The 14099-nt window shown below is 42.2% G+C and overlaps 1 protein-coding gene across 1 annotated transcript in view; it reads right to left on the bottom strand.

The window, feature by feature from the left end:
• Positions 1–2979: 2979 nt before the first annotated feature.
• Positions 2980–14099, bottom strand: part of LOC123500345 — a 25625-nt gene continuing 14505 nt past the window's right edge. The window contains exons 2-6 of the mRNA XM_045249048.1: positions 7198–7289; positions 6777–6905; positions 5336–5445; positions 3917–4054; positions 2980–3114 (exon numbers count right to left, since the gene is read on the bottom strand). Coding sequence (XP_045104983.1) covers positions 3024–3114; positions 3917–4054; positions 5336–5433 — 327 coding nt within the window. The 5' untranslated portion in view covers positions 5434–5445; positions 6777–6905; positions 7198–7289 and the 3' untranslated portion in view covers positions 2980–3023. The remainder of the gene's footprint in view (positions 3115–3916; positions 4055–5335; positions 5446–6776; positions 6906–7197; positions 7290–14099) is intronic.

The following is a 14099-nucleotide window of genomic DNA, read 5'->3' as shown; positions in this document are numbered from 1 at the left end:
GGCCATTTTAGTTTTTTCCCATGCCCTCTCGACATTCTTTCATTCCACATACACAGATCTTCCCTATCCATTTTTCCATGCCAATCATCACTCTGTATATTGCTATCAGGTCTCCCTTTCTCTTCTGTTTTCCAGGGTCGGAAGTTGCATTCTGTTCAGTCTGTCTTCATAAGTCAAATCTCTTAAGTCAGGCACCATTTTTGTTGCAGCCCTCTGTACTTTCTCTAGTTTCCTTATGTGTTTCTTTAAGTTCGAGCCCACTGTATTGTTGCATATTCAAGCCTCGGTCTTATCATTGCAGTAATTATTTTCTTCATCATTTCTTCATCTAAATATACGAACGCCACTCTTATGTTCCTCAATAAGTTCAATACTTCTCCAATTATTTTGTTTATATGTCTCTCTGGCGATAGGTCATTGGTAATTGTCACCCCAAGGTCTTTTTCTTCATGACTGGTTTTTATGTCTTCATTTCCTATCTTGTACATACTCCTGATTCTTCTTTCACTCTTGCCAAACTCTATTTTCTTGCATTTTGTCGTGTTGAACTCCATTTGCCATGTACAGCTCCATTTCCATATTCTGTCCAAGTCTTCCTGGAGTAGTTCGCAATCTTTGTCACATCTCACTTTTCTTAACAATTTTGCATCGTCTGCAAATAGGCTCACATAACTGGACACCCCATCCACCATGTCATTTATGTAGACCACGAACATTACTGGTGCCAACACTGATCCCTGTGGAACTCCACTCTCCACCAATCCCCATTCTGATGGTCTGTCCTTAATTATTGTTCTCATTTCTCTTCCTACCAAAAGTCTTCCATCCATTTTAGTAAACTGCCATGCACTCCTCCTACCATTTCAAGTTTCCAGATCAGTCTCCGGTGTGGTACCTTATCAAAGGCCTTTTTTAAATCCAGATATATTCCATCAGCCCAACCATCTCTTTCCTGTATTACATCTATCACCCTCGAATAGTAACATATCAGGTTTGTCGTGCATGAACGCCCTTTTCTAAAACCAAATTGACACTCACAAAGTATGTCATTTTTCTCCAAGAAGTCTGTCCATCTATTCTTCACCACCCTCTCACACATCTTAGCTACCACACTTGTAAGTGACACTGGTCTATAGTTCAATGGGTCTCTCTTGTTACCTGATTTATAGATTGGGACAATGTTAGCTCTTTTCCAGTCTTGGGGCACTACACCTTCCCTTAATGAGGCATCAATTACTTCACAAACTTTTTCTGCCAGTTGCTCCCTGCATTCTCTTAAAATCCATCCTGATACCCCATCAGGTCCCACAGCTTTTCTCACTTCTAAACTCCCCATCATGTTCTTGATCTCCTCCACAGTTACTTGAAACTCCTTCATAATCCCTTTCTGTTCCATTACCAGTGGTTTGTCAAAAGCAGTCTCCTTTGTGAATACCTTCCGAAAGCATCCATTCATAGCCTCTGCCATTTCCTGGGATCTTCACTGCATACTCCATTTACTTCTAAACTTTCAATACTTTCTCTATTTTTGATGTTGTTGTTCACATGTCTGTAAAAAGCCTTGGTTGGTCTTTACATTTATCAATTATATCCTTTTCTTGTTTCTTTCTTTCTTCTCTTCTAATCAACACATATTCATTTCTTGCTCTTTTGTAACTTTCCCACTGCTTAATCCGTCTTTTCCTTCTCCACCTCTTCCATGCATCCTCTTTTCTTGTTCTAGCCTTTTCACATCTATCGTTAAACCAGTCCTGCTTTCCAACTTCTCTATGTTGTCTTATTGGTACAAATTTTTCTCACCTTCTTTGTATATTTTTATAAATTCCTTCCACTTTTCATTTGCTCCCTTAGCACTCTTGTGTGTGTGTGTGTGTGTGTGTGTGTGTGTGTGTGTGTGTGTGTGTGTGTGTGTGTGTGTGTGTGTGTGTGTGTTTGTGTGTGTGTGTGTGTGTGTTTGTTTGATCTGCTGCAGTCTCTGAAGAGACAGCCAGACGTTACCCTACGGAACGAGCTCAGAGCTCATTATTTCTGATCTTCGGATAGGCCTGAGACCAGGCACACACCACACCCCGGGACAACAAGGTCACTACTCCTCAATTTACATCCCGTACCTACTCACTGCTAGGTGAACAGGGGCTACACGTGAAAGGAGACACACCCAAATATCTCCACCCGGCTGGGGAATCGAACCCCGGTCCTCTAGCTTGTGAAGCCAGCGCTCTAACTACTGAGCTACCGGGCGTGTGTGTGTGTGTGTGTGTGTGTGTGTGTGTGTGTGTGTGTGTGTGTGTGTGTGTGTGTGTGTGTGTGTGTGTGTGTATTTACCTACAGGGCCTGGGCTTTATGTGTGTGTGTGTGTGTGTGTGTGTGTGTGTGTGTGTGTGTGTGTGTGTGTGTGTGTGTGTGTGTGTGTGTGTGTGTGTGTGTGTGTGTGTGTGTGTGTGTGTGGTGTGTATGGTGTGGCGTGGTGTGGCGTTGGGTGGCGAAGCGTGGTGTGGCGAAGCGTGGTGGGCGAAGCGTGGTGTGGCGAAGCGTGGTGTGGCGAAGCGTGGTGTGGCGAAGCGTGGCGTGGCGTGGCGTGGCGTGGCGTGGCGTGGTGTAGTTGTAAGGTGGCGAGTGACACTGCTGTTTGTATTTCAGGCCACATCTTACAACACCAGCGTCCAGGGAGTGTGGCGATGGCGATGGCGGTGGTGGTGGTATAAATGTGTGTGTGGTGTGCTGATGTATCTCTGTGCCAGCATCACCATGAGGAGGAGGAGGGCGTGGAACAGATATGCACTGGAGCCACTGTCTGCTGCGGTGCCCCATTTCAAAACATCCACTGCAGGAGTGGTTGTGGAGGTGATGAAGTTTGGTGGAGTAGCCAAAAATAACAGAACTTACGACATTTTGAAGGTTTCCGATGGTTCCATTGCCAAGCGAGGCCAAAAACAGAACCACATCCTTGTCAAAGTGTTTCATAATGATGGACGTGATTGGCCCGACGGTGGAACGTGGTGTGTTGGTGCAGGGTGTTGACTTCATGGGGTGTGTTGAGGGTGCAGTGTTCTCAACAAGGATGGTTTGCATATGTGTTCGAGAGGAGGGTGGCACCCTGGTCTGGCAGTGCTTCTGTCAATGGAAACCTCACCATTGGCATGTTTTAAGGGCATTTATAAGACAGTTTGGCATGTTTAGAAGACATTTTAAGATAGTTTGGTATGTTTTGAAGGTATTTTAAGACAATTTGGCATGTTTTAAGGGCATTTTAAGACAGTTTAGCATGTTTTAAAGACATTTTAAGAGTTTGCCATGTTTTGAGGGCTTTTTAAGACAATGGCATGTTTTTTGGACATTTTAAGACAGTTTGGCATGTTTTGAGGGCATTTTTAAAATATCTCTAAAACATGCCACTGTCTAAACACACCCTAAACACATGCCAAACGGTCTTAAAATGCAAAACATCCCAAACTGTCTTAAATAACATAAAAATATGCCAAACTGTCTTAAAATGCTCACACATTATACCACTGTCTTAAAATACCCTAAATCATGCCAGTCTAAAAATACCCTAAAAACATACAAAACAAAACTGTCTTAAAATGCCCTCAAAACATGCCCAACTGTCTTAAAATACCCTAAATACATGCCAGTCTAAAAATACCCTAAAAAACACAACTCTTAAAATGCCCTCAAAACATGCCTCTGTCTTAAAATGCCTTCAAAACATGCCTCTATCTTAAAATGCCCTCAAAACATGCCACCTCCACCTCCTCCTTCATTCATTCACCTCCACCTCCACTTATCCACCTCTACATCCACTTCTCCACATATCCACCTTCTCCATCTCCACTTCTACTTATCTACCTCTCCACTTCCACTTCTCCATTTCTCCACCTCCACCTCCACTTCTCCACCTACAAACATTACTGACCTTTGCTCCACCATTTCCCTCGTGAACTCCAACACATCAGAGTCCACATTCAGTGCTAGTGGAGTGGCAGGTGGAGCAGGTGGAGTGGCTGTGGTGGCAGCAGCAGCAGTGACTGAGGCTGGTGTGTCCTCCACCAACCTGTGGAGTGTGCAAAGTGGAGTGAAGGAGTTTGTAAAGACAGACAGACAGACAGACAGACAGACAGACAGACAGACAGACAGACAGACTGACATTCCATTCCTACGCTGATGACCACCCTACATCTTTCCACGTCTTTTCAGAGACGACCAACCCTCCAGGATGTCAACAGACCACACAGGGACGCCACAGAACGCCTGATTTCCGATCTTTCTAAGATTTCCGATTGGGGCAGAAAAAATCTAATAGTTTTAATGCCTCAAAAACTCAATTCCTCCATCTATCAACTCAACACAACCTTCCAGACAACTATCCCCACTTCTTCAATGACACTCAACTGTCTCCCTCTTCTACACTGAATAGCCTCAGTCTGTCCTTTATTCGTAATCTTAACTGGAAACTTCACATCTCATCTCTTGCTAAAATAGCTTCTATGAAGTTGGGCGTTCTGAGGCGTCTCCACCAGTTTTTCTCGCCCCTCCAACTGCTAACTCTGTACAAGGGCCTTATCCGCCCCTGTATGGAGTACTCTTTGCATGTTTGGGGGGGTTCCAGTCACACAGTTTTACTAGATAGGGTGGAATCAAGAGCTTTTCATCTCATCAACTCCCCTCCTCTGACTGACTGTCTTCAGCCTCTTTCTCAGCGCCGGAATGTTGCATCTCTTTTTATCTTTTATCGCTATTTTCATGCTAACTGCATACCTCCCCTCCTCTTGCTGCCTCGCTGCACAAGGCTTTCTTCTTCCTCTCATCCCTATTCTGTCCAACTCTCTAATGCAAGAGTTTACCAGTACTCTCAATCATTCACAACTTTCACTGGTAAACTCTGAACTCCCTCCCTGCATCTGTATTTGAAAATTCCTATGACTTGTTTCTTTTAAGAGGGAGGTATCGAGGCATTTGCTCCAGAATTTTGGCTGACACTTTTCCCTTTGTAGAGACCCACCTCTCAAGTGGGCCTTTATTTTTAATCTTTTCATTTTTTGCCCTTGCTGGTTCTCTTCCCTTCATATATATATAAAAAAAAAAAAAAAAAAACAGCTAGATAGACAGACAGATAGACAGAGACAGACAAACTGACAGAGAGACAGATAGATAGATAGATAGATAGATAGATAGATAGACAGACAAGACCCGGTATCACTGACAGGACGGACGGACGGACACACTACAGAAATGCCTTTAGTGTCAAAAGATGCAACAGTTTGATGGTGGTGGTGGTGGTGGCAGCAGCGGCAGAAGCAATGATGATGATAATTATGGTGATGGTGGGACTTACATCTGTGCCTGGTCTGGTTTGGGGTCACTAGCCATCCTGAAGAGCAGTCTGCGCTGACAAGAGCTGACCTTCTCACACTCCAGCCCTGTGAGACGCATCAACTTGCCGTCCTGGGAAACACACCATTATTTCACTGTCTGTTCCTGCACTGTGCTAACCCCTTCACTGCCATCACCCACTGCCCTACTCATTCATTCACTGCCAAACTGTATTCAAATGCCCAAAACTATGCCAAACTGTCTTCAAATACCCTAAAAACATGCCAAGCTGTCTTAAAATGCCATAAAACATGCCAAAATGTCTTAAAATGCCCAAAACCATGGCAAACTCTTGAAATGTCCTAAAAGAACATGCCAAACTGTCAAATACCCTAAAAAACATGCAAAACTGTCTTAAAATGCCCAAAAACCATGGCAAGCTATCTTAAAATGATCTGAAAGCATGCCAAACTATCTTAAAAATGCCCTATAAACATGCCAAATGGTCTTAAAATGCCCTAAAAACATGCCATCTTAAAATGCCCTATAAACATGCCAAAACTGTCTTAAAATGCCCTAAAAAATCCCTAACTCTTAAAATGCCCTAAAAACATGCCAAACTGTCTTAAAATGCCCTAAAATAAACATGATCTAGTTCATTCTGGTGACTATTTGGTGATTTTCTACAACTTAAGAAACTCATGTGGTCGATTAAAATAATTAATTTTTTGCCCTCCACAGACCCTTACTAATGTCAATAAAATGGTCTAATGGTACACAAATCTCAAGGTAAAAATGTGTCCCAGTACTGAAGGGGTTAAAACAGTGAAGACTGAGGCCATTAACTTTGTGACCCTTGCTAATGTCAATAAAATGGTCCAATGGTACACAAATCTCATGGTAAAAATGTGTCCCAGTACTGAAGGGATTAAAATAGTAAAGACTGTGGCCATTAATCTTGTGCCCTCCATAGACCCTTCCCAATGTCAATAAAATGGTCTAATGGTACACAAATCTCAAGGTAAAAATGTGTCCCAATACTAAAGGGATTAAAATAGTGAAGACTGGCCATTAACTTTGTGACCCTTGCTAATGTCAATAAAATGGTCTAATGGCACACAAATCTCAAGGTAAAAATGTGTCCCAGTACTGAAGGGATTAAAATAGTGAAGACTGACCATTAATCTTGTGCCCTCTATACACCCTTCCTAATGTCAATAAAATGGTCTAATGGCACACAAATCTCAAAGTAAAAATGTGTCCCAATACTAAAGGGATTAAAATAGTGAAGACTGGCCATTAACTTTGTAACCCTTGCTAATGTCAATAAAATGGTCTAATGGCACACAAATCTCAAGGTAAAAATGTGTCCCAGTACTGAAGGGGCTAACACTTCAAACCTGTAGAGTGAGAGAGCAGTACATCACCATTAAAGTCACCAGTGAAGGCACCAATCAACACACCTTTAGCTCAAGCACCACCAGAGAAAGCTGTCCGTCCACCAGCACCAGGATGTCCACCTCTGAGCTTCCAATGGCACCAAACAGCCTCTGATGCTCCTCCTCCTCCACCTCTCTCGGGTCACTCACAAACTGCTCAAGGGAAGAGAGACAGGTAAGGTGGAGGTAACAAGCTAATCATAATAGTCACTCAGGTGTGTTTGTCTACCTGTTTCTTCTCTCTCTCTCTCTCTCTCTCTCTTCTCTCTCTTAGTTTTCTTTATTTTCTTCTTTATATTGCTCTCTCTCTCTCTCTCTCTCTCTCTCTCTTCTCTCTTTCTTTATTTCTTTATGTTGCTCTTCTCTCTCTCTCTCTCTCTCTCTCTCTCTCTCTCTCTCTCTCTCTCTCTCTCTCTCAGACTCTCTCTCTCTCTCACAGACTGACCTCTTCAAATCGGGAAGAGGTGTTGGTGCCGTCACTAACCCTCAGAACAGCTCGAGCTTATCTTCCAATGGATAAACAGTCTTCTTCACAAGCTGCAACACAAACAACAAGCTACAACACACACACATACACACATACACACACACACACACACACACACACACACACACACACACACACACACACACGGAAGGTATTCACAAAGGAGACTGCTTTTGACAAGCCACTGGTAATGGAACAGAAAGGGATTATGAAGGAGTTTCAAGTAACTGTGGAGGAGATCAAGAATATGATGGGGAGTCTAGAAGTGAGAAAAGCTGTGGGACCTGATGGGGTATCAGGATGGATTTTAAGAGAATGCAGGGAGCAACTGGCAGAAAAAGTTTGTGAAGTAATTGATGCCTCATTAAGGGAAGGTGTAGTGCCCCAAGACTGGAAAAGAGCTAACATTGTCCCAATTTATAAATCAGGTAACAAGAGAGACCCATTGAACTATAGACCAATGTCACTTACAAGTGTGGTAGCTAAGATGTGTGAGAGGGTGGTGAAGAATAGATGGACAGACTTCTTGGAGAAAAATGACATACTTTGTGAGTGTCAATTTGGTTTTAGAAAAGGGCGTTCATGCACGACAAACCTGATATGTTACTATTCGAGGGTGATAGATGTAATACAGGAAAGAGATGGTTGGGCTGATGGAATATATCTGGATTTAAAAAAGGCCTTTGATAAGGTACCACACCGGAGACTGATCTGGAAACTTGAAATGGTAGGAGGAGTGCATGGCAGTTTACTAAAATGGATGGAAGACTTTTGGTAGGAAGAGAAATGAGAACAATAATTAAGGACAGACCATCAGAATGGGGCTTGGTGGAGAGTGGAGTCCCACAGGGATCAGTGTTGGCACCAGTAATGTTTGCGGTCTACATAAATGACATGGTGGATGGGGTGTCCAGTTATGTGAGCCTATTTGCAGACGATGCAAAATTGTTAAGAAAAGTGAGATGTGACAAAGATTGCGAACTACTCCAGGAAGACTTGGACAGAATATGGAAATGGAGCTGTACATGGCAAATGGAGTTCAACACGACAAAATGCAAGAAATTAGAGTTTGGCAAGAGTGAAAGAAGAATCAGGAGTATGTACAAGATAGGAAATGAAGACAAAATAAAAACCAGTCATGAAGAAAAAGACCTTGGGGTGACAATTACCAATGACCTATCGCCAGAGAGACATATAAACAAAATAATTGGAGAAGTATTGAACTTATTGAGGAACATAAGAGTGGCATTCGTATATTTAGATGAAGAAATGATGAAGAAAATAATTACTGCAATGATAAGACCAAGGCTTGAATATGCAACAATACAGTGGGCTCCGAACTTAAAGAAACACATAAGGAAACTAGAGAAAGTACAGAGGGCTGCAACAAAATGGTGCCTGACTTAAGAGATTTGACTTATGAAGACAGACTGAACAGAATGCAACTTCCGACCCTGGAAAACAGAAGAGAAAGGGAGACCTGATAGCAATATACAGAGTGATGATTGGCATGGAAAAATGGATAGGGAAGATCTGTGTATGTGGAATGAAAGAGTGTCGAGAGGGCATGGGAAAAAACTAAAAATGGCCACTTATAGGAGATGTGAAAAAATATAGCTTCCCTCATAGAAGGGTGGAAGCATGGAATAGTTTAGACGTGGAAGTGGTCAACGCAAGGAATATTCATGATTTTAAGAAAAAGCTGGACATTAGTAGATATGGAGACGGGACAGTACGAGCATAGCTCCTTTCCCGTATGTTACAATTAGGTAAATTAGGTAAATACACACACACACACACACACTGTACTCGCCTCCCAAGCCACTCCCCCCCATGGGACGCAGCACCCACCTCTCCATCCTGTGGACACCCACCCCCACCACCTCGGTTCCCAGGTCAACTGTCACCAGATCCCACAGGCCCATGCCTGACTCCGCCATGAGGGAATTTGGGCAGAGGCTGACACATCACCCGTGGACCGAGGTACTGGATGAGGAAGACATTCACACAAAATGGTGGAACTACTTCACTACCACAACGGAAGCCTTCCATCACCACTTCCCCGCCAAGAACATCACAGTGGACCCATCTGATGCCCCTTGGATGACGCCCTGCATCAAACGACTCCTTCGTCAGCGTGACAGGGCTTTCCACTATAGCCCTGACCAGTACAGGAGATTAAGGAACAGAGTTATCAGGGAGATCAAAACAGCCAAGGCAAGCTACTACCCAGACAAAATTCACCATCTCAAGCTTGCTGACAACAGACAGTGGTACGACAAGATTGTCTTTGCGTGGTTTACAAAAACAAGCCTCTTCTCTTCCCTGTATTTCACACCTTTCACCTGACAACGCGGCCGAAGAGATTAACGGTCACTTCGCTGCGATCTGTCAGACACTCCCTCCCCTTCACTCTACTACTCTCCCAGCCTACCTCCCTGCCTCCTCCCCTCCACCCCCTGTCCAGGAGGTTGATGTTTACAGGAAGCTTCTTAAATTTAAACTAAACAGATCCACCACTCCCACTGACTTCCCATCAAAATTTACAGAGAATTTGCCCCACAACTTGCCACACCCCTTCGCTCTATCATCAACGCCTCCCTTTCTCAACATTCCTGCCCCAATGAGTGGAAGACATCTTACGTCACCCCCCTCCCCAAAACTTCCAATCCACAGTCACTGAATGATCTAAGACCAGTCACCATCACCCCTATACCCAGCCTTATCTGTGAAGATTTTGTGTTCGACTGGCCCTATAACAAAATTTGTAACTCTCTTGACACACAACAATTTGGTAATATTAAATCCACCTCCACATCTCACTACCTTGTCAGCTTCCTGGAATTCGTCCACAGCCACCTGGACAAACGCAACACTTCTCTAGCTATTGCTTTTGTGGACTTCAGAAAGGCCTTTGATCTTGTTGATCACACTGTTGTGATAAAGAAAGCCATCACTCTGGGTCTCTCTCCCTACCTGATAGCGTGGCTGGCAGACTTCCTCATGGGAAGCCGTCAGGCCGTTCGTTATCAGGGCTCTGTCTCCTCTTTCCAACAGCTCACATGTGGGGTCCCTCAGGGGACCAAGATGGGTCCTCTGTGCTTCCTCATCCTTATCAACGATGCTCTCGTCCACACCCCCCACCGCTGGAAGTATGTGGATGACTGCACCGTGGGCTTACCCGTCAACAACACCAACCCAGACTTCTCAGCACTTCAGTCCACTCTTAACCAACTACAGACGTGGACGGAGGACAACAAAATGACCATCAACCACACCAAAACCGTGGTGATGCACATTTGTACCTCCACAGCAGCAGCCCCCCCTCCCCAGCTATCTGTGGGCCCTCACTCCCTCCAGGTGGTCTGCAGCACCAAGCTTCTAGGTGTCTTGGTGGATGATCAATTATCATGGAAAGAGCATGTTTCCACCATCATCAAGTCAGCCTCATACAAGATCTATATGCTGCGCCGACTCAGGTCCCTGGGTGCACCGGCAGATGAACTGAGGGGAGTGTACCTCACCTTTATTCTCCCTAAGCTCATGTACGCCTCCCCAGCGTGGTCCTCCTCCCTGAACCTCACACAACGGCAACAGCTGAGAGGGTTCAGAAGAGGGCGTGCAGGGTCATCTTTGGGCCTGCCTGAGTCTGCCGAGGCTGGCCACAAGACACCAGGAAGCCTTGGAAAAATTTAGGGAAGGGCTGCTGCATCATCCACGTCTCCACCACCTGCTACCCCCAGACGTGCCTCTCCCTGCCCGCACCACCCGACACCAGAATCGCGTGGCGCCCTTAAGAGCATCGCGCACTGACCGGTAACACCTTAGCGCGGTGCCCATTATGGTGCGAGCCATAAATAAATCAATCAATTAAATCAATAAGTTAATTCTTGGTTAAGTTAGATTTATAGTTAGGATAAGGATTTCATTGTTTTAATGTCCCCCCCCTGTACATTTTCAGTGTAAACTTTTTGTGGCACTGCCAAATTAATAAACCGTATATTATTATTATTATTATTATTATTATTATTATTATTATTATTACTACACACACTTAAACAAGATTTATGAGTGGAGCAGGAAGTGGAAATTGGAGTATAATGCCAAGAAATGCCACATAATGGAACTAGGAAAGAGTAAGAGAAGACCAGTATGGAACTATTTGATGGGAGAGGAACAAATAATGAAGACTATGAGGAAAAAGATCTTGGAGTGATCATACAAGAAAATCTGACCCCTGATAAACACATAAGCAAGATATTTGGACTATCATATAAGATGCTGACTAATATAAGAGTGGCATTTCATTACATGGATAAAGATATGATGATAAAAATCATCACAAGCATGATACACCCAAGGCTGGAATATGCAGCAGTGGTATGGTCTCCGAGCTCTGAAAAGGATATAAGAAAACTGGAAAGGATACAGAAGATTGCTACAAAGATGGTGCTGGAATTAAAGGACCTCACATATGAAGGACGACTGAAGGAAATGGGACTGCCAACCTTACAAGTTAAAAGAGAATGCAGGGACCTAATAACAATGTATAAGATAGTAAATGATATTGAAAAGATAGACAAGGAAGACCTGATGCTGTTGACGGAAGAAGATGGAAGGACAAGAGGACATGAAAAGATCAGGATGAGGCAGTGTGTGATGGATATTGGAAAATATAGTTTTCCACATAGAACGGTGGAAAAGTGGAATGCATTATATTATGAAATTGTTACAGCATAACTTTGAAGAAAAACTAGATAAATGGAGATATGGAGACAGGACACTATGAGCCCCACTCAAACCCTGTATAATACAACTAGGTAAATACACACACACACACATGCCAAAAAAAATGCCAAATCACCTTAAAATGCCCTCAAAACATGCCAAACTCTTAAAATACCCTCAAAACATGCCAATCTTAAAATGCCCTCAAAACATGCCAAAACATTTTAAAATGCCCAGAAAACATGCCAAACTGTCTTAAAATGCCCTCAAAACAAGCCACTGTCTTAAAATACCCTCAAAACATGCCAAACTCTTAAAATGTCCTAAAAACATGCTAAGCTCTTAAAATGCCCTTAAAACATGCCAAATTGTCTTAAAATGTCCTAGAAACATACAAAACCTTTAAAAAAAAAGCCCTCAAAACATGCCAAACTGTTTTAAAATGTCCTAAAAACATGCAACACCTTTAAAAAAAAAAGCCCTCAAAACATGCCAAACTGTCTTAAAATGCCCTCAGAACATGCCAAACTGTCTTAAAATACCCTCGTAGTGAAAAAAAAAAAATAAATAAATAAATAAATAAATAAATAAATAAATAAATAAATATACATACATATATATATATATATATATATATATATATATATATATATATATATATATATATATATATATATATATATATATATATATATATATATATATATATATATATATATATATACACACACAAAACAAAAGAGGATTGTGAAATACTACAGGAAGACTTAAACAAGATCTGGAAATGGAGCAAAAAATGGGAGATGGAATTCAATGTGGACAACAGCCATGTCATGGAAATGGGAAAAAGTGAAAGACGACCAGTGGGAATCTATAAGATGGGAGATGGAGTAGAACTAGAAAAAGTAAAAAAGGAAAAGGACTTGGGAGTGACAATGGAAGAAAATAATCAACCGGTAAGCCATATTGATAGAATTTTCAGAGAGACGTATAATTTGCTAAGGAATATTGGAGTAGAATTTCACTATATGGACAAGGAAATGATGAAGAAATTGATAAGTACTAAAATAAGACCTAGATTGGAATATGCAGGAGTTGTGTGGACTCCCATAAAAAGAAACACATAAGAAAATTAGAGAGACTACAAAAATGGCTACAAGAATGGTTCCAGAATTTAAAGGATGACATATGAGGAGAGACTAAAGGCTATGGATCTACCAACCTTAGAGCAGAGAAGAGAGAGAGGGGATCTGATACAAGTTTATAAATTGATTAACGGAATGGATGAAGTGGATAATGAGAAACTGACCCTGAGAGAAGAATATGACTTTAGAAGCACAAGATCGCATAGTAAGAAACTAAGGAAGGGACGATGTCTGAGAGATGTTAAAAATTTAGTTTCCGCAAAGATGTGTTGAGACTTGGAACAGTTTGGGTGAGGAAGTGGTGTCAGCAAAGAGTGTACATAGTTTTAAAGAAAAATTGGATAAGTGTAGATATGGAGACAGGACCACACGAGCATAAAGCCCAGGCCCTGTAAAACTACAACTAGGTAAATACAACTAGGTAAATACACACACACACACACACACACACACACACACACACACACACACACACACACACACACACAATAAGGAAAACTTCAAAACAGCAAGAAATGAATATGCTAAGGTGAGAAAGGAAGAAGAAAAGAACTATGAAAAGGACATTGTCGAAAATGTAAGGAACAACCAAAATTGTTCTACAGATTCATAAATTGAAAAATAAGACAAAAAGAAACAATAGAAAGGTTAAAAGGAGAGAACGGAATGGTGGAAGACCCAAAAAGTATGGCAGAACTGTTAAATAGTAAATTTCATGAGGTCTTTACTAAGGAATCCAAATTTGAAAGACCACAGGGTAATAGAGACTGTCTATATGAAAGAGATTAAAGTAACCAAGCTTGAAATAAAAAAGTTGATGACAGAATTGGATGAGGAAAAGGCAATGGGACCGGATGAAGTCTCAGGCAGAATACTGAAAGAATGTAGGGAAGAACTAGCAAGTCCAATATACAACATCATAAAATGCTCAATAGAAAATGGAACAGTGCCAGTGGAGTGGAAAAGAGCTGAGGTGGTTCCCATATA

The sequence above is a fragment of the Portunus trituberculatus genome, unplaced genomic scaffold (assembly GCF_017591435.1).
Source record: "Portunus trituberculatus isolate SZX2019 unplaced genomic scaffold, ASM1759143v1 PGA_scaffold_204__15_contigs__length_355038, whole genome shotgun sequence".
Taxonomy (NCBI): domain Eukaryota; kingdom Metazoa; phylum Arthropoda; class Malacostraca; order Decapoda; family Portunidae; genus Portunus; species Portunus trituberculatus.
The sequence above is the reverse complement of the archived record's forward strand: the minus strand, read 5'-3'. Positions and strand labels throughout refer to the sequence as shown.